Source organism: Vanessa cardui, chromosome 8 (genome assembly GCF_905220365.1).
Source record: "Vanessa cardui chromosome 8, ilVanCard2.1, whole genome shotgun sequence".
Lineage (NCBI taxonomy): Eukaryota > Metazoa > Arthropoda > Insecta > Lepidoptera > Nymphalidae > Vanessa > Vanessa cardui.
The window spans coordinates 11,387,696-11,412,362 of NC_061130.1; the positions used below are offsets into that span (position 1 = coordinate 11,387,696).

Below are 24,667 nucleotides of genomic sequence, written 5' to 3' on the forward strand. Positions count from 1 at the left end.
TATTAAATTAAAAAACCGATAGCAATTCAACAAAAAGAAACTATAACTTGACATCAAATTTAATTGACATCAAATTTAAATTGAAAATCACATTAGAACTTCTATTTTAAATTTAAATTTTAAATCATTAACGGTTCAAATATTGTACACGTAGTATTAGCAGATTTGCTTACTGAACCTAACCTTAATTACATTGTAGGTTGTAGGCTGAGTCTCATCAAGACAAAATATCGGATCAGAAGACTAATATAATAAGTTTTTTTAGAGAGTATATTATATTATAATTTAGATATTATTTTCCATTATGGATTTAGAAAAAAATGATGTTTTAACGTCGAAAAACTATAATCGGATCTTTAAAAAATTATAGTTAGTTAGTATGTAGTTGAGTGGATTGGTGTTGTATTATGAATAAAGATATATTAATCAAGAAATATTAGTGTGAACAAAAACTGAGCATATTAGAATAGTTAAATATAAGGTTTATTTACTTTCATTCTTTCTCCTATGATTAATATTTTGTAGAGCGCCAATATTTATATTCTTTCACTATAACCTATTATTTTTCGTATGGATGTTGGTTTTAATAAAGTTACAGCAACAGAATAATCACTCGGCAGCCCATTAAAATCAGTCTCTGCCTGACATATTGAGGATTACTTTTGGTACTCATTATAAATTTCATACAAATCTGCGATGTAGATTACTACCAAACAAATACTGGAGTAATATTTTCATATATTTTAAAATTTCTCACATTCTAGAAATCCTACATAACTATCAATCTTCTTAGGTATCAATATACCGAAGATTGTTATCAATATATAAAATGATTGTGATATTTGCTTTAATTATATTATATTTCTTGCTTTTTGTTATTTTAACTTCCTACATAAGTAATGTGTTCAATATGGATTTGCAAACCAAAGTGCAAAAAGTATAAATTCGGTTCTAAATTATGTTGGTAACTATAGATTTTTTCCTCAGATTACAAATCGCCAAAGTTTTTGTTTTACATTTGTTGTTGTTTTTTAAATTAAAAATAAATGGTACTATAAGCATTTGGGTTTTTCAAATCACGTTAACACTTTAATTGCTAACAGCATCAAGCGACTTGGGACAGAAATTAGCGTTTTTCCGTATAAGTCCTTCGTACACAAACGAAAAAAAGGTTTTATTTAAATGTTATAATGTAAAATCGAAACTCGTTTAATGTTTTAACTCTTATAATATTAATAATACTATGATGTATAGAATATTTAAGGTTTTATATTAAAATATTAGTAATTCTTATGTAAATAAAGTCAATCTGAAAGGTTGGATTATCGATATAGAGTTATGTGTCAGTATCTATGTGTATAGTTCTATATTTTATCGTTATCTTATGATAATTGCCAAATTCTTATCATATAGTATGAAGCAATTTACTCTTGAAGGTCAAGTAATCAGTGTGTTGCAATTGTCTGAGTTTAAATTCATGTATCTAAGGGCCGACGCACTCGAACAAAACGTAAAGTATAGTCAAGGAATGGCTTGTTAGTATCCCACAGCTGGGATTCCCTTTGAGGAGATCGTTCACTCTCATACATACAATACTTAAATGAACCTTTGCCGCAATAAATCTACTGCACTTCCACCTAGACAAATAGAACAAAAAGGTCGCCTTGTATAATTATACAATTAATTTATTATTCAATTGCAACAACCATTTTATAGAGAAACAATTAAATAAGTACGTTGCAACATAATAACATGGAATTACATAATTTATTCTACATTTATTAACTGGAATTAAAGATTATATGAAAATACATAATATTTAATGGAGAATATTGTAATAGAAAATATGCCGATTCAATGACCTTGTACATTCAAAATAAACTTTAACTGTCGTTGCATCTGAGGTCAATCAACTCACCCGTAATAACGTTTCCTGTTCCAGCTCTCCCCACTATACTGGAAGTGGATAATTGAACCCCCCATGCTATGCCAACTTTTTATTTCCTTATTCACATATCTTATTTTAAGATATTATGCGTAACACATAATATGAATATAGAATATACATATGTTTAACGCAACTAATGTCCACATTCTCTTTGGCAATTTAACCGCGCAGATTAAATAGAATATAAATATAATAAATATTTGACGAGATCACATTACTCTGATCCCAATGTAACTAGCTAAAGCACTTGTGTTATGGAAAATCACAAGTAACGACGGTACCACAAGCACACAGACCCAAAACAAGATAAAACTAATGAATTTTGTTACATCGACTCGGCCGGGAATCGAACCCTTGGAGCAGGGTACTCGACGACGGAGGTCGTCAATTAAAATCGATATATGCAGTGTGCAGACTAAACAAATAGGCTTTTATGTTGGTTTTACACGATCGTTACAAAGGTTTCGTTTGTGCATGCTTTGCCTTCAATGTAAACAAAAAAAAAAATAGAACAATGATATTTATATGTACACAAGAAGAGCTGAAAGAGAAGAAAGAACGTTTCCTGACCAATTGATTTTTGCCTCTGCCGTTATAATAATCTGTGAACTTAAATTATGTCTGTACTTAAAACATATTCAAATATCTAAATTTAAAGACTGAGGAGGCCGTAAATTGGATGCCGTGTGAACTTATTGAAAACCAAAAAAAAATCTCATTAATATATGTCTTCATTAGTTAAATTGTAATATTAGTAAAATTAAATTCCGTATCTGAATTCAGCCTATTTATTTTTTAAAGGCCGACAATGCACCTGCAAGCTTGGTGTTGCAGTCCGTGAACGATGGTAATCACTTTCAATCCATATTCTGTACTAAAAAAGAAATATGTTAGTAGAATTCGTTTCAATATTTTGATGTTCTACTAATAAAATTAAAAATAATCATAAATTTCTCTAAAACACCAATTTCCTATGACAGACCTCGTCCACTCACGACCCAGTGGTTATTTTTTTTTTAATTTTTACTAATAATTCTATTAAGCCTTAATTAAGCTTAAACCTAAGCCAATGGATTGGTTTCGAACCTGCAACTTTACATCGATAGGTTACCATTGCGCTATCAACGCAGATTGCTCAACAGATACTCCACTTTGAAACTGTAATTTTTCATTCTTATATTATTTACTTTACTTTGTGGTAGGGCTTTGTGCAAGCCCGTCTGGGTAGGTACCACCCACTTATCAGTTATTCTACCGCCAAATAACAGTACTCAGTATTGTTGTGTTCCGGTTTGAAAGATGAGTGAACCAGTGTAACTACAGGCACATGGGACATAACATCTTAGTTCCCAAGGTTGGTGGCACATTGACGATGTAAGGAATAGTTAATATTTGGTGATGGTGACCACTTACCATCAGGTGGCCCATATGCCCGTCCGCCAACATATTACATAAAAAAAAATTATGATCCTGTCATTTTTAGTAATGTATGTAATTTCTAGAATTCATCGAGTCTTTTGAATCGAATCGATCATCGAATCTTCTGAAACCTGAATCGAAGCTTCTAGTTTGACAAACCTCACTGACCAGTAGATAGCAGTTCATAATAGTGACTTTTAATTCTATTTATTAAATACGAGAAAGGTTTTATATAGTATTTATATTTCTTAGGTATTCTAACTTATACGGCAATTTGTACTTGTTGTAGAAACCGCTGGTTAATGTTAAGGTATTTAAATATATAATTAAGTTTTAAAATTCATGTATATTCAAGTTATTCTTAAATGAAACGATTTCGTTACTTTATCGTAACATCTATTTTAGTATATAAGTTAAATATTGTTCGATAAATAAAGTTAACTAAATGTAACCAGGTCGCTGACCAGATGGTGTTTAGGGTTCCGTAAGGTAAGGGTTCATTTAAATGTTTAACTTTTTTATTTATTATTTTACTTTCAAATTGAATTTTATAACAAAAATATAAAATACTTAATTAGTTAAGAGTTTGATTTTTTAGAAAATCAAACTCTCGATACGTCATTGAACTAGTTAATTAAAATGCATAGCTTTATAGCTACGATTCTATGTAGAGTAGAAAAAAGCCGAAAAGGAACGTAATATAAATTACGATTCGTATTAAAAAAATACATGTAATAATCATACATCTGTGTAGTCAGTATGAAAATCTATAAGTAATGACTTCATGCTTTTCTATCATTTAATCATCAATCATGTACCGTATAATGATACACTTTTTTCCTATATGGTTTTTAAAAGATATTTAAAAACCAACAAACCAAAAGCTCTTACGTTATCATTTTGCCAGTATTATAAATGGTTTAGAGTAAAAAAAAAATAGTTTTTTAATAGTATATTTCGCTACTGAAGTTTTTTAATTAGGCCTATGTTGAGCAATGTGGTGTAGGCTAATATAGCTCTGTAACAGAATGCATTGACAAAATAACTTTAAATATTTACCTATATAAGGAACCCATCCGTTACGAAAGAACACGAACTTGCCCGAATCACATATTAAAGAACACGATTTCAACCTTCACACAGATAGAGACGGATTATTGTACTACTTACTACCACTGTAGGTAATATATCATTCTCTATAACGAAGTCAGTCAATCTTATAACATAATTATATGAATGACACGTTATGTATTTAGTGTTTGTTTTATTTTGAATAGTTTTATTTGAAGTCGAACGTTAAACTTAGTATTTAAATCTGCTTTCTCCATACTATAATAAGGAGATGAGTTCTTGTATATAACAATTTGATTATCTGTAGATTGGGTTTATGTTCATAAATAACTACTGGCTCGATCCCGAAAATTCGCGTTTATTCAAAAGATTTTTTAAGTATATACTTAAAATAGATAGGTAATACTTAGGTAATACGATACTAAATATAGATAAATCTGATTTCATTGTAAACTGTAGAAAACCTTTTTTAAATGAAAGAGCCGCTAGTATAAGATATTTCTAATGACATAAGGCATTATGGACCGCTTACTACCCGGAAGGCTATTTGTCCGTCAGCCTTCCAAAGCCATCAAAAATAAACAAAAATAAAAACACATTTTGTGTTTATATAACATTAATAATAAATAATTATCTTTTTCATAGTAATGTTTCCTTATTGTGAGCGGAGGACATAAATTCAAATGAGATAAACATACAAATGCCATATTAAATAACAATTTTAATTCAGTTATGCGATGTATTCCAAGCACGTCGGCTTCTGTTGGACGCGCGCTACAGTTATGATGATAAAGCCCATCACCATAGATATCATCAGCACATTAATGTCAAGTCAATAGATTATCTCCTATAGAAAGAGATTCTGTAAGAAATCACTTCGTATCTCACTCCTAAAATATTAATAACTTACGGTAATACGACTTCGCGTAAGCCCGTCCAGGTACCAGTCGGCATTCCGCCAAACAGCAATACTTAGTATTGTAGTTATACTCAATGTCTTATATAACACTCGGACATTTCAAACTCTTTATATTTTAATTTACAGAAGTATCTGTAAAGTTGTAAATTGCAAAAACATAAAATTCAACTCTAAAAAGCTGGTTATACTTCAAATAGCTACTTAAATAATGTCATAAAGCAGGCCTTATCCAAAACGTGTTGTATATAGTGTTATAAGTTTAATGTATATTGTATTACTAGATTTTTTTAGCTTGGATTTTAGATAACAAAACCGATTCTTCCAACTAATATAAATAATCTGTTAAGTATGACAATGTTATCAATGATGGTTTTCTGAAATTTGTTGCTGTAGTCGGTGTTTTTTATTATTGTAGTGACATTTTTCTAGATCTAAATAACATAATGTTATTTAGATCTAGAAAATTGCCCTGACACAAGAATTTTGACCAATAAATTACGACATTTCCCAAGACGAACTACGTCAAAAAAATTAAATCAAAACACTCTTATTGTGCACCATAAACACATGTCACTTTCAATAACGATGCACAAGATCTTATCGCTAATACAGACATCTTCCAGACAACCTTAAGGTAGAGGAAAGAAACATAGCTAAAAAAAGGGGTATGTACAGCGGAGAAAAACATACAATATGTAATATTACAGTGAATATAAATTACGACATCTTAAACATATTTCGTATATATCACTTACTACGCTACATAAGACTCGTTCAATTAATACGTAATGTAGGCTGTAATTTATTACACTATTGCTCGAAATAATCGTATACAGGCAGACTGCTGCCAGTCATCAACACCATTATCTGCTAATTTTCAAAAACCGGTCCGCTCGCGTTCCTCGTCCGTTGTTACTCCAAAGTGCAGAAACATAGCACTTTAAACGAACTTCCGCGTCTCTTTGTTCGTGACAAAGCAATTGTTTGTTTGTTTTAAAAGTAATCCATGTTGATAATGAAAAATTTGTTATTTATGTAACCGTACTAGTTTAAACCATTCATCTTACACGTGTTTGAAATATAAAAGTAACATATATGTTATTCAAGATTGTAATCTATCACTGTGCCAAATTTCAGGTAAATTCTTTCAGCCATTCTATTGTGAATAATTTTCAGAAATTTATATACCGAAACTTAAATTACACATACACTTTATATATTTTTTGTATACATACGAATTTGTGCGTTGGAAGCGTCTGATGTATTTAGGAAGTTAAGCAAGTGTAAAGCAGTCAGTTTTCCGTTAGAGGAAAATTTGTAATATATAATTACTAGACATGAGCTCATGTCGTGCGGACTCCGATTCTTTGTATCAAGTTATGAAAGTAACCTTGTAAATAATATAATGAACTTTTAACTTCAATAAAGCTGCTGGCACTAGGAAAAATAAATTTAAAATCAACTTGTAATAATGATCCTGTTCGTTTTTTGAAATTTAATACCAAGTCTGTTAAAAAAATTTTTACAAATAAAAGACCGTGAATATTTAAAAACTGTAAAATAAGTCTATAATTAGATGTGTCTTCATTATAATTTATAATTTTAATTAGGATTACATTTTGGAATCAGCGCCTGCTAAAAGTCTTTCAAGATTCAATTTTATTGTAATATACTAATTTAACAAATTTTATAAATATGAAAATTTGAATGGATGAATTCGTAAGTCTTTTTTGTTATTTGCCACCGAGACAGATTATAATATTTAATAACATTTATTTTACTTTTAGCCCTGCAAAACATTTCGTACGGACTTGTATTGACTAGCAAAAACCACTTAAAACGAATTGTTTTTTTTTAATTTTTTATTTAAAAAAAAGAAGATTTAATATAGTTCCATTCTATGGCATTGAGTGACGGAATCGAATGTATTCGCCACAAAATGAATAAATCGAAAATAAATATTTTATGAATAGGTAAATCGAGATGGTAAAAACCTTGCATTCGCTCAAATATCAATAAGACATAAAACAATCAACAATATAAAACGATAAAGACTTAATATATTTATCATTCTTGGTAATCCGACATGGAATCCGTCGGATGACGAACTCGCTTCAATATCGTACAATCGGTTCTTACTCTATTGTCGAGATCCATGTCTTCCACAATCCGAGAGTATTCATTATAAAGTCCCATAATATTGCACCGTCCATACCACAATGGTGCACGAACCGCCAGGCGATTTAAAACGTCGCAAGTTCGATCGTGACTCCATGAACAATAAACGCCCCTAGGATGTGCTTTAACTTAATCGGAATGATTAATTCCGAATCTTAAATAATTTTAAAGAATATGGCTCCTAATTCTCAAAATTCCTCAGAACGTAATTGTACTTTTATTTTCTTTTTTTGTTGATTACTCATTAAAAACAATCATATTACATACTTGTAATTATATCACAAATATACTTCCTGTATATTAGCAGCTTATTTTCTATTAGAACGGTACGATGACTTAAACGTATATAAATAATTCTCTAATAACTATGTCACTACTACAATGATACCGGTAATCAAAACGTTATCATAAATTTTACTCAAATTACTTCATGATGAACAAAGCCTTATTTATCACAATTAATGTTGACGTATTCTGTTCGTATTGTAACACATCCGGCTATACGGACTTTAGACTGAAGATTATCTTTAATTGCAGGCATAGTACACATGAGTGTAACATGTCTAATCACGAACGCAAAATAATTGCATGATTTATAAGACCTTGCTTAGGTCTTTAGGACGAGGAAAAAAAGTAATGCACGGCATCAACTAATTTATCAAAATTTGGAACAAAAAACCTATCTCACTTTAACTACGTTCAGAACCACATTTAAATCTCAATCTTACTAGAATCGATTAAAGGTAAGATTACGACTATTTAGGTATGCAGATTTTACCTAAAGCAAGCGGTAAAATTATTTTAATTGGACACATAGGGGGCATTTCGTATACCAACGAAACAGCTGTCGCAATACTGCTCGTGCATATCACCATGGATCACTTAATGAGATACACCGTCGTGCCATCGCCACAAAATACGAATATATGTAACATACAAACAATGTCCGCTTTTAGAACCAAACGATATGCACATAGAGATGATGGAGCAACAAGAAAGCCATGAGTGATGGGATGTGTCCTTGTGTTGTGTAGCCGGTAGAGCTGTTGAAGCTGGAAAAACAGCTCACGATCTTGATACTCACTCACTTCACCTAGCGGGTATAACCTTTTGGGATTGGTGTGAAAATATTATGACCGTCATCTTGATCGTAGGTCGTCAAATACCAAAAAATAATTAAAGGTTATATAAGAAACTGGTCGTCACTTCTGGCGTCCCAAGGAACCAAGGTAACGCTTACTTCACTCAAAAACTGGTCTAAGTAATTCATATTTTTCCTATCATGTATAATTTTGTGTATAACATCATTGACTTTGTTAAATTAAATTTTAAAATATATTTTTAATTTATTTACTATGTTAAATTTTAATTGAACAAAATAAAGCGATCAATCATCATAAAACATATTTTTCAAATACAATAATTTATTGCAACTTTAATAGTAATGCTAGTTAAAACTGAAACTGATATAGTACATCACAATTTTCGTAAAACCGATTACATCCGAAGTAAGATAATTCAAAATCATCAATCTTTATTTATTTCTTACGCGAAAAGGATCTTTACTAAAATATAAAAAAAAATAATATCATATAACCAAATACATTTGCCAAATTGTTGTAGTTGTTATTTAAAATATGTCGATGGTACATTTAAATGGTGTCGTATTATATCTGATGATTGTCAAGGATGCTTGTAGCCGACAATATTTCGCACCATTTATTTAATCTAATACGTGGAAGTAAAAAAGTCGTATCTAATTGCGGATGTCGGTTGATATATAATTTAATTCATCAAATGTTTATATGTGTTATAAACACATGTATGATGTCCGTATTTCGTGTTAGATAAAAATTATAACTTGAATTTAATGCTTTAATAATCTCGGTAATATTTTGTCGATGCTTAGTGATATGACTTTGTGCATTTCCGCTGGGACTATCCCCTCATCATAATTGTCTTCTACCGCTAAACAGCAACAACAACAACAACCTGTAAGTTTCCCACAGCTGGGCTAAGGCCTCCTCTCGCTGTAAGGGGAAGTTTTGGAAAATATTCCAACACGCTGTTCCAATGCGGGTTGATGAACATGTGGCAGAATTTCTATGAAATTAGACACATATAGGTTTCCTCGCGATGTTTGCCTTCACCGTCGAGCACGAGATGTAATATAAACACAAATTAAGCATATGAATATTCAGTGACGCTTGCCTGGGTTGGGACCCGCAATCATCGGTTAAGATGTACGCGTTCTAACCACTGGGCCATCTCGGCAGAAACAGCAATACTTACCTGTGTTGTTACCATGTAGTTACACTGGCTAGAGTTATTAGGTAGAATGTACAATGGTTGGTGACGCATTATTGATATGGGAAATAATGAATATTCCAAAAATAACCTATGTTAATAAATAAATATGAGACAACATCACATACTTTACTCTGATCCCAATATAAGTAGCTAAAGCACTTGTGTTATGGAAAATCAGAAGTAACGACGGTACTACAAACACCTAGACCTAAGACAACCTAGAAAACTAATGATAATCTAAATTGAACGCACCGGGAATCGAACCCGGGACCTCAGAGTGACGTACCCATGAAAACCGGTGTACACGCCACTCGACCACGGAGGTCGTCGGAGATTGCTGTGCCACCTACTTGACAAAAATTACAAAACCTACAAGTAAAGAACCTTTGCTGTCGATGCTTCCTAGTTACTATACTTATATATTTAGTAAAACGTAATTAAATTTTGTTATCAAAAGTTAGATAGTTTAAAATTGACGTGACAAACAAGCGACCTCAAATACATAATGTGTTTGAAGGAAAGGAAGACATTATTAGTGATTAGGTATAAATAATTAACTTCTCGATAAAACAAGCGTTTCCTTTACAATGAAACTTAAATTTGTTTAAATTACTTTTTTTGTCTTACGTTGCCCTATCAAAAACTTTACATTAAAAATATATTAAATATTTGTAATTTAAGATATAATTTTCAGCAAAAAAAACAAAGGAAATTTACAATAAAGGAATAATTACACTTACAAAATAAAATAAAACTAAAAATTTCTTAAAATATACATTTCTACCGTAAAGCTATGAATTTACATTACATTCATAATATAGATATTTTACTATATACATAGTCATGTCATCACCCTAATATATTAACAAAAAAAATTAAACTTTATTTCCTAATTATTTCCATGTATAGTATGTTTTAATACTTATCTGTAGTATAGGTATTTGGTATCCGAGTTGCAATATTAATTCTATAAGTTTATTTGTTTTTTGTGTATATTTTGTTGTTCTATTTGGAATAAATATTAAAGTAAGCATTTCACAAAATAATTATACCTATATTATAATGCGTACTTGTACAGAATTTCATAATAATAAATAACATGGTTAGTGAAAAACAGATATAGCTGCATTACATAGACGAAATACAGCTGACACGACGAACGACGAACTAGCATTTGAAACTTGACACTAGAAAATAGGAAAGTAAGATTATTTTGCAATTTTTAATTAGGCCACTAATTTTAATTCACATTCATATTTTGCATTCGACTTATCGTACATACGCGGAAAACATCGGGTAATTAAACCTGCATGCAGCAGGAAAAATATTACCAAATTTGCATCCGACCGCATTTTGACAGCATTGCTTTAATATTATAAAGCAATAGCCCTGTGGTATATTGTAAACTAGCCCCGACCCGGCTTGGCATGGGTAAAATACTGATAAATAATATATAAATTAATATACTACAAATTATGTGTTTATTTATGAAATATCATTAGAAACTTCTAATATTATTGGTGTTTCTATATATAAAAACGAAATAACACACACTGATTATTTACGAAATCTTAGAAACTATAACACCTACCCACTTGAAATTTGGCTGGTCGAGAGTAGAAATCCGCTAACAACGGACTTTACGGACCGTCTCTAAGGAACGAAACCTAACTGTGGTTGGTAGTATACCTACATTAAAGTCCTGAGTCATTCTCCGTCAGATACAAGCGTAGCAACGCACGGCAGCGACCATGCTGCAAAAGCGATCCCGCAGCCACTCCGCTTCCGTGCTGTTGGCGGCCATCGCATGGGTTTTTAGTGAGTACAATCTCACATAACCCGACATCTCTCCCAGGAGTTGGAAATCTATAAAGATTTACCCTGCGTCAACAAGAAAAAAATTGGTGTGGTGCCCAGGTTCACCGGACTTTCCCACTAAAAAAGCAGCGGTACCCTCTCCGTCTTTTGGCTTCCGCTACGGGATCGCTTACACATGCTAACGTGGCGCCCTGACGGCCGGCCCGCCTATGCGGGCCTCCAACACCTAGGGAGGATTCCCGGGGTACTGAGACCCCCTAGTCCCTGCGGCACCTATTGAAGCGGGGGGAGAAGGTTTTCGTCCTCCTTGGTCGTCTTCTGAGTTCAATATTACACCTACTTTATGTATTCATTATTATCTGGTATCTTTGTTTCGACCTTGTTATTTTAATCGAAATTTTTTTTCTAAGGCAAGTTCCATAACTCATTAATTAATGGTCAGTTTTTTTTCTTATTTTGAAACTTTGAGTTCAATTTCTCTCGGTCTGTTTATCGATCTTTAAATTTAGCTTATGTTAAGATTTAAAATGAAGTTATGTTATTACTCACGACTTGGCTAATAATGTAATATAACATAAATATTAAAACTAAAAATTATTCATTTAAACTGATGATATATGTAAATGTGAGACATTAACTAAAATAAAACATTAAATAAAATAAAATTATTTTATTCCATCAACCGCCAAACTACAATGTAGTATGTTTATGGATTAAAAATTGAATGAGCCATTATAAAAATATTGCCGGTCTAAGTAAAGGCTTACACTTTAGCTGGTCCATTACGGCACAAAAATATAAGAAGTACAATACCAATCGACTTGTAGTGACATACATTTCGGAATATATATTTACCGCATTAAAATCATTATCAATGTTATAGGTATTCTGACTCAATTTTGATTATGATAATTTAAACATTAATAAACTGATACTGATTGGGCAATTAGTAACAAATGATAACGATTTTACAATCGCTAATTGTTTAAGATACGATGTTATACATGGACTTCGAACAAATCCAAATTTAATTAATACGGTTTCATTGTATAAGAAGAATATTCACAGGCTTTTTATTATTCATTAGTGTTATTTGTAAATGACAAGTAATAAACAATTGTTACAGATGTCATTACAGATTATAATTACATGACGCGTATACTGAAGTCATATTTGGTTATTCTGGTTCATTATGAGCCACAATATTATTGTAGTTTATGGAATATTAACATAATTAAGCTTGTAGATAACAGCACTTATATGTCACTTTTTCACAGAACAAATAACAACAATAATTGCTTTATTCTATTGTTATTTGGGGATAGATTGATAGATTAACTAATATGTTAATGTGGTCGTGATAGCTAATCAGCCACTATATTAGAGTATTCAACTTATATGATATGTTCTAATTATATGAAGTGTTAAAAATACGAGAATTATTTATTTAGGTTCACAAATTAAGCATTATTTTATAATAATATTATAAACATTATAAACTGCTATTCGAAGGGCATTTTCAATCATTCATTAGGAAATAGAAAGGTCAAACGATAGTCGACACTAAAGTATCAACATACTAGAGTAGACAAACAGCGCGACCTTAGAATAGAGATTAATAGCAGTGACATCAAAAGTTACATAGAGGTTCAAATCATAATATTAAAAACCTCTATGTACTTTGGTGTTTTATTGAATGAATCATACCATTGCCGTATATAATTAATATTGTGAGTTTTTCTATACCTCAGATTCTGAACGTTATATCTTTTTTTATTTTGGCTCAGGTATAATTTCATATGATATTAAACTTGAATCGCGATAAGCTTGGACCACGCGATATGACAATATTTTGAATTAAATATTCCGATTTAAAAACATATTTTAATATCTCAATATTTTATTATTGCACTCGCATTGTTACAACCAGGAACAATTTCGGAATACATTCATTAAATACTTTTATTATTCCAAGGCCACTTCTTAAACTTTTTTATTTATTCATTTTATTATTAAATAAAAATCATATGAATTTTACGTCCTTATTCTTTTCATTTATTTACCGGTTTTATCATCAGATTATCTTATTTAAACAAGGAGTTTAAATTATTCAATCAGGAAAGCTTCAGCAGTTGAGAAAATTAAACAGCTCTACAAATATATAATTTCGTAACTGTAATCCAACAGGATACAATTTTTATTATAACCCTGGTTGTCTGTAGATGATATTAATGGAAATAACTTAACCAAAATACTCTTAACCTGTCTCTGTTCTATCAACTGGATATAAAGGTAAAGTTAGATGTCCTCCATTGTGAAGGACATGTAACTTTACTTTCATACTTAGGCAATCCTAACAACCCAATTTGAAACAGCAAATTTTATAGACTGTAGCTATGAACCTAAACTACATCATTTGTAGGATTTTGCTTCAATCATTTCTGCTCATAGTCCGTAAAATACGGTCATATTGAATGATTTGAAATTGGATAAATTTATCTGTAAACCTCGATGCCATTACTAATGCAATAGTTCTTAGTTATAACCTATATTGAAAATAGCAAAATGTTTTGCAAGTACAATCTATGAGATCCCGGATGTGACCTTATCGACGATTAGTGATATCTCACTTCATTCATTTTGATTACGTAGAAAATGTCACCTACTTATAATTATATTATGTTAATTATTCGAGTGTTACCCACAAGCTCATCACGACATTATGCAGTTGATAAACAAGATTATTAACTACAAAATAATCTATGTAAATGATACAACCGTTAGTTAGTTAAAAGGTTTGGTGATGATCTAATTAGGTTTAATGATCGAACACGTAATGATAGGGAATCATCGTTATAGTACGGTCACATCTGTGAGATTGCGTTCATCACGTTCTCTCTGGTGTGTCCGCTTTCTAAGTGCCGCATTGCATGCTTTAATAATCTTACAATGCAATGATTTTATACCCTAGCGACTATTAATAAAATAAGTTCTTAATTAGATGCAAATTAATATTATATTAAAAGTTTATAAACTTTATTTGCATACATATAATAAAAGTTTAATTGAAACATTAATGCTTTAAATGATGCATTTTACGACGCCGTAATTAAACAGCCCAATAAGTTATATTATTCTTTTTTTATAGACATATAATTTAAATGATTTTTTTTTATATTAGAATGTAATACAAGCACATTAACATAAAATAACATAATTAAAATATAACAAGGAATTTAATTATATAATCGTATCGATTAAATTTGATTTATCAAACACAGTTTATAAAAATGTACACAGATTTATCATATTGCCTTGTAATATGTATTTAATATTGATAGGCCTGATAATAAGTGATTAGGTACTTATTTTTATTTCTATAACACGGTCATAACTTTTAGCCATACATTGTATAATAAGTATGGAACTTGGACTTTAAAGTAGACTGCAGTAATATAAAGATAAAACTTAGGCATGATTCCTAGTAAAAATACTAAATTGCTGTTTGTAGGTCGAGTAAGAGTTTTCCATCATGCTACTGCAATGCTGGCTAGGCCTTAGAAGGCCTAATACCCTTTCTTTTACTATTTCGTTTCCAAATCTATTCCTTTCAAAATAAACCTCAGCTGATCGTAACTGAGGGCCAATTCTACGTATTTATATTCACTATCATATTATGCCGATTATTTCAATCTATCTTCGACCGAACGGCAAGTGGATTATTGCGTTTAAAGAAACGGCAACGATTACGTTTCGATTCAATTGCGATCGAGGGACAATTTGGTAGTTGAATTAGCGCCCACTTTTCGTAACAATGTATTCTTCTACCACTGAGGTCTACAAGATTCACGTGTTACAGCCATCTTGTCACTCTTACTATAAAAAAAAAACTAATATAGAAATCTATTGCCATCCCTTTATATTAGATCAACCACTAGAATAGTGAATCGATTCGAAACAAGTAGCAATATACTTACTATTTAGGGATCGAGAAGCTTATAAGCTGGTGGTACCTTCATTAATAACATAGCTTTACCAAGTCTAAAACAAACGATAAAATTATATATCCGGGCTCATACTAAAATAATTCTTATATTAATACGTTAGAGATTTAAGCAACCCTTTTTTAAGCATATTGTACGCACGTTAGAGTTTTCTAATAGTAAAAGTTTATTAAGGCGTTATAATTTTTTATTATTAGGATTCGTTATGGTCGAATATTAATGAACAAGGACGATTATTATTAAACAATACTATTATACCAATACAGTATCGTATGTATGATAATGTAAGAACAATTATTGGATAACTACTTGAATTTTTATAAGCTAATTTTTTTATAAGTTGGAAATTGGAATTATTTATTCCACGTCAAAAGCAAAACATCTGATTTTATTTAGAGTCATGCAGAACTTAATAAAGCCATTGTTTTATTAATACATTAATTATTTTCTTTTAATATTTGCTCTGTGCAGGTTTTCTGACAGCGTTTTCTTTTGCCGCTAACCACGTAATGATCGTTAAATAAATTTAGCACTTATTAAGTCTGTGGTGTTTGCCCTGAATTGAACCCGTGGCCTTAATTTAAAATCAACATGTTTAGTCTAGTAAACTATTGATACTGGATACGCTAAATAAACAAAAAGATTGTCAAATAAAAATTAATTCAAATAAAAACCTATAATCCCGTGTTACTTAGAACTTGTATTGGTTAATTATAAATATAATTGCATATGATTATTACACATTTAATTAATTAAAGAGAGTAACTACAAGTTTCTTGCCAGTTCTTCTATATATAATCTACATTACAAACTGAGAGATTTTTTATATTAAATTTAATCTTAGTAATATTGACTTACTACTTTCATTTTAGTGTCCGAATGTATAAAAAAAGTAGGATATAAAACAAAAATTATCAGATAAATACATTTTCAATACAAATACACATTTAGTAGGTGTATTGTTTGATATCTCGTCACAAGTCGTGAAGGCAATTGATAGTTGAAGGTCCTTGTCCGTTGAAGAACACGAAGACAAAGGCGCACGTGTTGAGTTTGGTCATAATACAAGTATCGCAAACTTTATCACGATGTCAGTGAACGCGTGACGTAAACACTGATAGGAAAATAGGCCGCACCGAAATATATTGACATATAAAGACTTGTTCACAACTTCACACATCATTAAGAAAGTAATAAGCATCGGCCTTTTTACTACAATTGTAGCCTAATTGAATTAGCATTTGACATCGACAAAATATATAAGTAGCAATAATATTGTTGGTTGCAATTTGCCTTCAGAAATCTTGCGGGAAGTTATCAAATCTCTAAAAATCATCATTCTCGAAACACAATTTATTAAAAAAGTTTATTAAAAAAATGAAAAGTGTTTTCAACGTATTATTTTACGTGTTGTTTATTTATTTTATATGAATATTTAAATTAATTTTGTTATGCTCTTGACCGTATATGCAAATCATCTCGTGCAATCATCTGCTATATTTGCTGCTATATATGCTCTATATCCGAAAAAATATTATAAACGGACACTTAATTTGGAAATCATAATGTATAAGTAAGTATAAGATTTTAACTTTAAATATTGTAATGTATTTTGAATATATAAATTTTATAATTTGAATTGTTTCGAACTATAAAATTCAAACAATTATAAAATTTATATAAGGACTTGGTATTAAGTTTAAAGTTTGTTAATTTTTTTATAAAATATTCATTTATAAAAATTTGCTTGCTTGTCGTTAACGCAAATGATTAATTCACACTTTAAGCTTCCTGTTTTCTTATGTTAGCCTAGTACCAGACTCGTATAATGCTGCTATTTTTCAAAAAAATATTATTAATAATAATTTATTTATAAACTGTTAAACTGCTAACGCACCTGATTAATTTGGTTTTAGATTACTTTAGATTTTACTTCAATTTGGATTGTTATCAAATTCCCAAAACCTGTATCTACCACAAATATATAGTGCTTCTCGTTAAAGTGTATCAAAGCAATATTATGAATGCAAAAAACATCTCTTTTTAACCGACTAAATAAAGGAGGACGGATTATTTTTTATTTGTTATTTCCGAACTTTTGTTTGGGTTTCGATTTTGATGATTCTTTTTTACCCAAGCAAGGTATCCATTACCGCAATGATGCAGTAGAACTTCTACCCAAGTAGATATGTAATTAAAACACCGCATTCTGATGGTAAACCCTGAGACATTGCCAATGTTGTTTCTCCTTTGCGCTTGTAATTTTTAAATTTTTACAAAAGTATTAAATCAATAAATATTGGATTCCAGTTTAATTATTTGTTCCGGGTTTAACGTAATGTTACTCAAGCAAATATTGACTCGCATCCTCGGTTTATGACTTGACTTCAAATTTGGTCATTCAAAAATAATTCTCATTCACTAGCATCACTAGCAGATCAAATACATAACTCGTTGGTCTTCTTCTGGATAATAAAGCGCGAAGGGTCAAGGCTCCAACGTCTGAAATATTTGCGGATCATGAGAATGACAAAGAGTGAGTGCACCTGTGCTTGTTTAAGTGACACATCTGAGATACTGCACATATGTCATACGTGTATCATATGTATGTACGCGTTGTTGGAGAGACTCCCTTGAAAGTAATCATAGCCGAAATCAGTTAAAATGGGGACGTACTTGTACTTTACTTGTTGGTAGGACTTTGTGCAAGCCCGTCTGGGTAGGTACCACCCACTCATCAGTTATTCTACCGCCAAATAATAGTACTCAGTGTTGTTGTGTTCCGGTTTGAAGGGTGAGTGAGCCAGTGTAACTACAGGCACAAGGGACATAACATCTTAGTTCCCAAGGTTGGTGGCACATTGACGATGTAAGGAATAGTTAATATTTCTTACAGCGTCATTATCTATGGGTGATGGTGACCACTTACCATCAGGTGGCCCATGTGCTCGTCCGCCAACCTATACCATAAAAAAACGTCAAATACGGTACACACCGTAATAGTACAGTGACTTAGTGGAGTAATTGCAAGGCTAAGGCAGTTACGTTTGTAATAGTAGTTAGTACTGTTGAATCCTTGATCCTCATTATTACTAACAGTCAGTCTTAGTCTTTATCTGATTTGACATACTTTGCTTGTTTTTCCACAAAATTTAAGGAAAGTATCAGCAATAATAAAAAGGTTTAATTTTAATGTAATCGCTAAACGGATAGTTAGTACGCTTTGATATATGAAGTGAATATTATGTTAACATGAGAAGGTTTTTAATTTGATGGCGTCCGGTATGCTGAACAGGCATTGTTTACAAACCTACTCTGACAGTTAAACATTTAACGTAAAACATAAGTAGTTATATACTATTTTAACAAACATTTTAGACGAGTTCACTGTCTCTTCATAGATATATTAACTTATTCAATGCAAGCAATACTATTAGTTATTTTATTAAACGTTCAATTAAAAAACAAAAATATGCTTAATACATCAATTGACATAAAGTTTTGGGTTAGAGTTCATCAAACTGTAGCATAAATAAATGAAAAAAAACTCAACGAACTTAGTTTCACAATAACAGTTTTGCGCAATTTTACACTATCATTATAGGAGTGGGTGTAATGTAGGTCAAAACTAAGCGATTACAAATTACCTATGAATGTAAACGTACAAAGTTCACACTTCACTCATCACTACAGCTGATCTACACTTAACATATATATATTTTTAAATTATCTGTAATTTTCCGCATTGTTAATCTTAGCATTTATGTCATGAAGATCAAAGTCCAAAGTATATATACAACATGTTTACGTTAATTAAAAAAAAAACGGTTTTTTTTACACCTAGTGACGTTGGTAACATTATACAATCGGTAACAACACTTCATTCTTGTTTATTGGCCGTGCGTAAATATTATCGATAAGATTTAAAATATTAAAAGATATTTTTTCTAGGTTGAAATTATAATTGACATTCAAGATTTAAATAATAATATACAATTGTAAATTTTAAAACATATGATCGTGTGGATTGGTGACAAGAATGCGAGCACTAAATCAATTATTTTAATATTATTTGCAAAATGGAACGTCAATTAAATAAAAAAAACATAAACATATGTTTCAATATATTACTTTAAGAAACAAAACATTGGTGGTCCAACCCGTGGTCGGCAGTGTTGTGTTAAATACACAATAGTCTTTCTCAATAAATGGTCTATCTAACTCAAAATATTTATTCGATTCGTTTTGATTATGCATCGAATATTAATTGGTATAGCTTAACGCGAATATATTAACAAATACTTCTAGTTTTATATCTTAAAACAGATTACAAATTATGCTAAAGCACTCGGATTAGAACTTAAGAATACTGTTATTAGTAGAAATATGAAGGCACACAAACTATTGCCATCTAACCACTTACGAATTATTAAATTGTAATCAAGACAGCATAATAATTGGAATAATAATGAAAGCGTCCGTGATCTACGTCAGCGAACGGTCATAATACAACAATTAAATAAAATGAGAAATATACTTGTATTAAAACCGAATCGACCTCATTTTCAAATACAAGAAATACCACGAAATCGAGAGATACGAACCGACGTATATTCTGAGAAATATGATATCCGCGAGTATGGCGAGGTATTAGTACCGAGCTATAAGTAAATTCATTATATTGCATTAAAAAGAGTAGCTAAGATAAGCTATTAAATCTCTCAGCTGCTGCTCCTTTGATGTGTTCCAACATACTGTTCAAGCTTTTAGTGGATACACGTGACACATTTCATTTGTTTCATGTAGATTTCCTTTCTCAAGCATGAGGCTATAAAGACAATTTAATTGCTAAAAACTCATACTAAATGTAAAAATTAAAACCAATTAAACTTATTGCAAAAAAACACGTAAGTATTTTTCTGTCTAATATTCTATATTCAAACATTCTGTTATCTCAGCTATTTTAGTTATTTATATATTTATTAGGAGATTAATACTTTATAAATACTGTTAATAAATTCAAAGTCATGGAAACTAAATAATAACTATATAGAAGTACATACTTAATACAAACCCATAATCACGATTTATCGTTAAGCGATTATAAAACTTCGATCCGCAGCTTCAGTTGCGTTATTATTATTTCTGTTTCATTTAGATTATATACATTTCATTAGATAGCATTGTATTCTATGATTACTGTTTCAAACCTTTAAGTCGAGGCATTCAATTAATGCCATTATATACAAAACGGGCCTATTTAACATACAAATATATTTTCAAAAATACATTTGGTGGCTGTGTTCAAGTGTGAATATACATATTCGATTGCTCACTAACAGACATCGTACGGTCTCAACCGGTTCCTAAAAACCTACAAACATCAAATTTCCTTATATACCTACTGTAATTAAGCACTACAGAAAATCATTCCACTAACTGCTAGTTAGGAAAATGGTATGGAAATAAAAATAATCAGATAGAACTGACTTCTGTTTATTAATTATTATTAGTTAGCCCTATAGAGTTATGTCTGAATAAATATCCGTGTATTCTTCACAACCGTCAAATGATAAACGGTCTTAGGGGAGGTTCTAGAATATTCATGACAAACAGGATATAAGAATACATCAAAGAACATGCTGTATATTCCTATAATTAAAAATTCACGATAGACAAGATGAGTAAAATGCAAACGAACATACTATACTACAATATAAAAAAAACTCTGACAACTTCAAAAGGTCGCATACGTCAGTTATCCCCAATAAACAAACAGTCACAATGATAAAAAAACAAATGACGAATTTATTTCTATATTTAAAATAAAACTATAATTATAACTTCTACGTATTACTAAATGAATCTTATTTAATGAAACAGGACGAATGTCATTAATATGAATATGTTGTTTTTGTTAAAGGAACCAAACAAATTCTTCATGGAGTCAACGGACGTCTTCGGCCAAAACAATTAATTGCTATCATGGGTCCATCAGGCGCCGGCAAATCTACGTTATTAGATGTTCTATCCGGCTACAGAACTACCGGTGTCGGAGGGGCTATATTTATCAATGGACGTGGAAGAATCATGAGTGAGTAATTGGTTATGTTATAATATGAAAAATTAAAAAAATTACATTTTTTTGATGACGAAAAATATAAAAGTAAAGTAACGCCTTTAAATTTTTACTCTTCCATTAAGGAGAGAGTGAAATTATGATGTTCATAAAAGAACTTATTCCAATAAGTTCTTTTATGAACATCATAATTTCAATATATGTACACCCAAAAGCCTATTCTAATCAAAGTTTTAGTGATTAAATGTCTTAGATCTTCCAACCTATTTGATAATAGATCTGTTAAGAAGATAAAATTCATAATTTATGTTTCAAAAATATATTTACAGAAAAATTTAAGAAAATGTCATGCTACATCCAACAAGACGACCGACTTCAAGGTCTTCTCACCGTCGGTGAAAACATGACAATAGCAGCCGATCTCAAACTACCGACAAAAATGGACAAGTACGAGAAGGGAGAAGTGGTAAATATAACTTAACATTTAAATGTCCTAGTACCATATATGTACATTTCGTTCTATTTGCACTAAGTACATAAATAGACAGAACAAAAGTAATGAAATTATACCATATTAATAATATATTACATTTATAAATGTTTTATTTATTAATAAGTTTCAAACAATTTTTTTTAAATGAGGTTTAACGTATTTTATTTTATTCATATTGCAATATTTTATGTGCAAATTATAAGGTTTCTGTTTTTATTTTATTGTAACTTTTGGAATTCATTTTAGATTGAAGACATTCTGACAAATTTGGGTCTATACGAGCATATGAACACACGCGGAGCTCAACTTTCAGGAGGGCAACGAAAGAGGCTTTCCATAGCCTTGGAGCTTATCAACAATCCCCTCGTAATGTTCCTTGATGAGCCAACCACGTAAGTTAGGCTGTTACTTTGAAGTCATTCATTACATGAAATAAAGTTTACACCACCTTGTATATAAAATAACACCATAAAATACTTTTTCTGTCAGTGCGCGTTTGACTATGGGATCTAAATCTTATCTATAGTACTTAAATTATACATGCATCGTCTAACTATTGAAGCAATAGTGAGTGGTATCACTCAGCCAGTCTAGTTAAATTGATACATAAAGCCGATGGTAGGACTTTAGTTAGGGATATAAGTTAAACTTATTACGTTTTAATACTGTATAAGGGCTATTTGGTCTAACTGTGTTCGTAAAGTCTTTTTTTCTTGTTTATGTATGTCTGACAGAGTAATAATATAAACGTCACAGTTAATATACTTATATTATTTTTATGATCATAAACGTACAAATCTTTGTTCGAATGATTTTTTAAAAAACACACTACCTACGTCAGACACCCTCATAATACAGTGATCATTAAAGTGTAATTTTATAAGATATAATAATAACAGCTCTAAATTTTATTTCATACGTCTCATTACTTAAACTAGAAAAGGTATTTTGATTTTAAATTGTTTAATGTTTTGTTTTCTCCAAAAGCTGGAGCCCCGCCTTGTTGAGCCAAGCCTTGGCGAATATGACGAAAGTACTTAATTTCTTATTAATTTATTTCTTTAACAGGGGTTTGGATAGTTCATCGTGTAGCCAAGTAGTTCAACTCTGCCAAAGCCTCGCTCACCAGGGTCGAACAATCGTGTGTACGGTCCACCAGCCCTCTGCCACATTGTTCGCTCTCTTCGACCAAGTTTATGTGCTATCAGCTGGAAACTGTTTATACCAGGGTACTACGACGAACCTAGTCCCATATCTGGAAGAAGCTGGTATTCCTTGCCCGATTTATCATAATCCTGCCGATTACAGTAAGCAGTTTTGTATTTGTCTTTACGTAATTATTTTAAATAAATTATAAGATTCCTTTATATATTCTTTATCAGAGAGTACATAAATTGAATATATTTTTAAACTTATCAAATGAATATTATTAGTGTCTATGAATTATTAATTTAATTCATCTTCTCGTATTTACAGTTATTGAACTGGCATGTGGTGAATACGGCGAAGATAAAATACCGGTCTTGATTACAAAGGCTGAAAATGGAAAAGCACTACAATGGTTCAACGATCATGAGACTATACCTACGATGGAGTTGCTAAGAAAACAGTATCCATTAAGTGTAATGAGGGATCAAGATACAACTACAGGGGAAGAGGAAACGCCACAATCCAATCAGAGATCAGTGCTCATTAAACGAGGATTCCTTAAAGCAAAACGTGATCCTGTAAGTAAAATGAGAACCAAACCAAACGCTAGTCAAATATTGTTAATCATATAAAAGGATGCAACTCTTCTGGTACATAAAATCGCCTCATAATAAAGTTTAACTTTTATATTCCTAAGCAAATATAAATCGTAATAAATCGCATATTTAAATAACCAACACATGTTAATATCTCGTAACTTTATTTAGAAATTTCAAAGCTTAAAAATAGTGAGAATTTGTTTTATAATTAATTTTATTGATTTGACTTGTTTTCAAATTTTTCAGACGATGACACATCTCAGGCTGATGGTGAACGTAGTAGTGGGTATTATGCTCGGAGCTCTCTTTATAAATGCTGGGAATGAAGGCTCTCGTGTTTTGGAGAACTACAATCTTCTATTTGCAATTCTCATGCACCACATGATGTCACCTATGATGTTGACCATTCTTACGTGTAAGTGGATTTTGCAAAATAAGTGTAGTTAAATAATACTATTCTATTTTCTCTATTTTATCTTTATTTTGTGTATTTCATAAAAAAAGATTTCTTTAAGTATTGAATTAATGTTTGTCAGGTATAACTTTCTGATAGTATTCACTTTAAAGGCCTTTTTTCAATATAAATGAATCAAGACCATTACGATTAACTTATGTAAAGAGATATTATTTTGAATGTAACAAATAAAATATTAAATCTTTTATTATGTAACACTTTTTGA

At 30.8% G+C, this 24,667-nt stretch overlaps 1 protein-coding gene across 1 annotated transcript in view; it reads left to right on the forward strand.

Moving 5' to 3' along the window:
• Nucleotides 1–24,667, forward strand: part of LOC124531695 (ATP-binding cassette sub-family G member 4) — a 34,011-nt gene that overhangs the window by 4,771 nt on the left and 4,573 nt on the right. The window contains exons 2-7 of the mRNA XM_047106193.1: nt 21,591–21,761; nt 22,076–22,212; nt 22,486–22,631; nt 23,308–23,546; nt 23,716–23,966; nt 24,234–24,402. Of these exons, the coding sequence (XP_046962149.1) occupies nt 21,591–21,761; nt 22,076–22,212; nt 22,486–22,631; nt 23,308–23,546; nt 23,716–23,966; nt 24,234–24,402 (1,113 nt within the window). The remainder of the gene's footprint in view (nt 1–21,590; nt 21,762–22,075; nt 22,213–22,485; nt 22,632–23,307; nt 23,547–23,715; nt 23,967–24,233; nt 24,403–24,667) is intronic.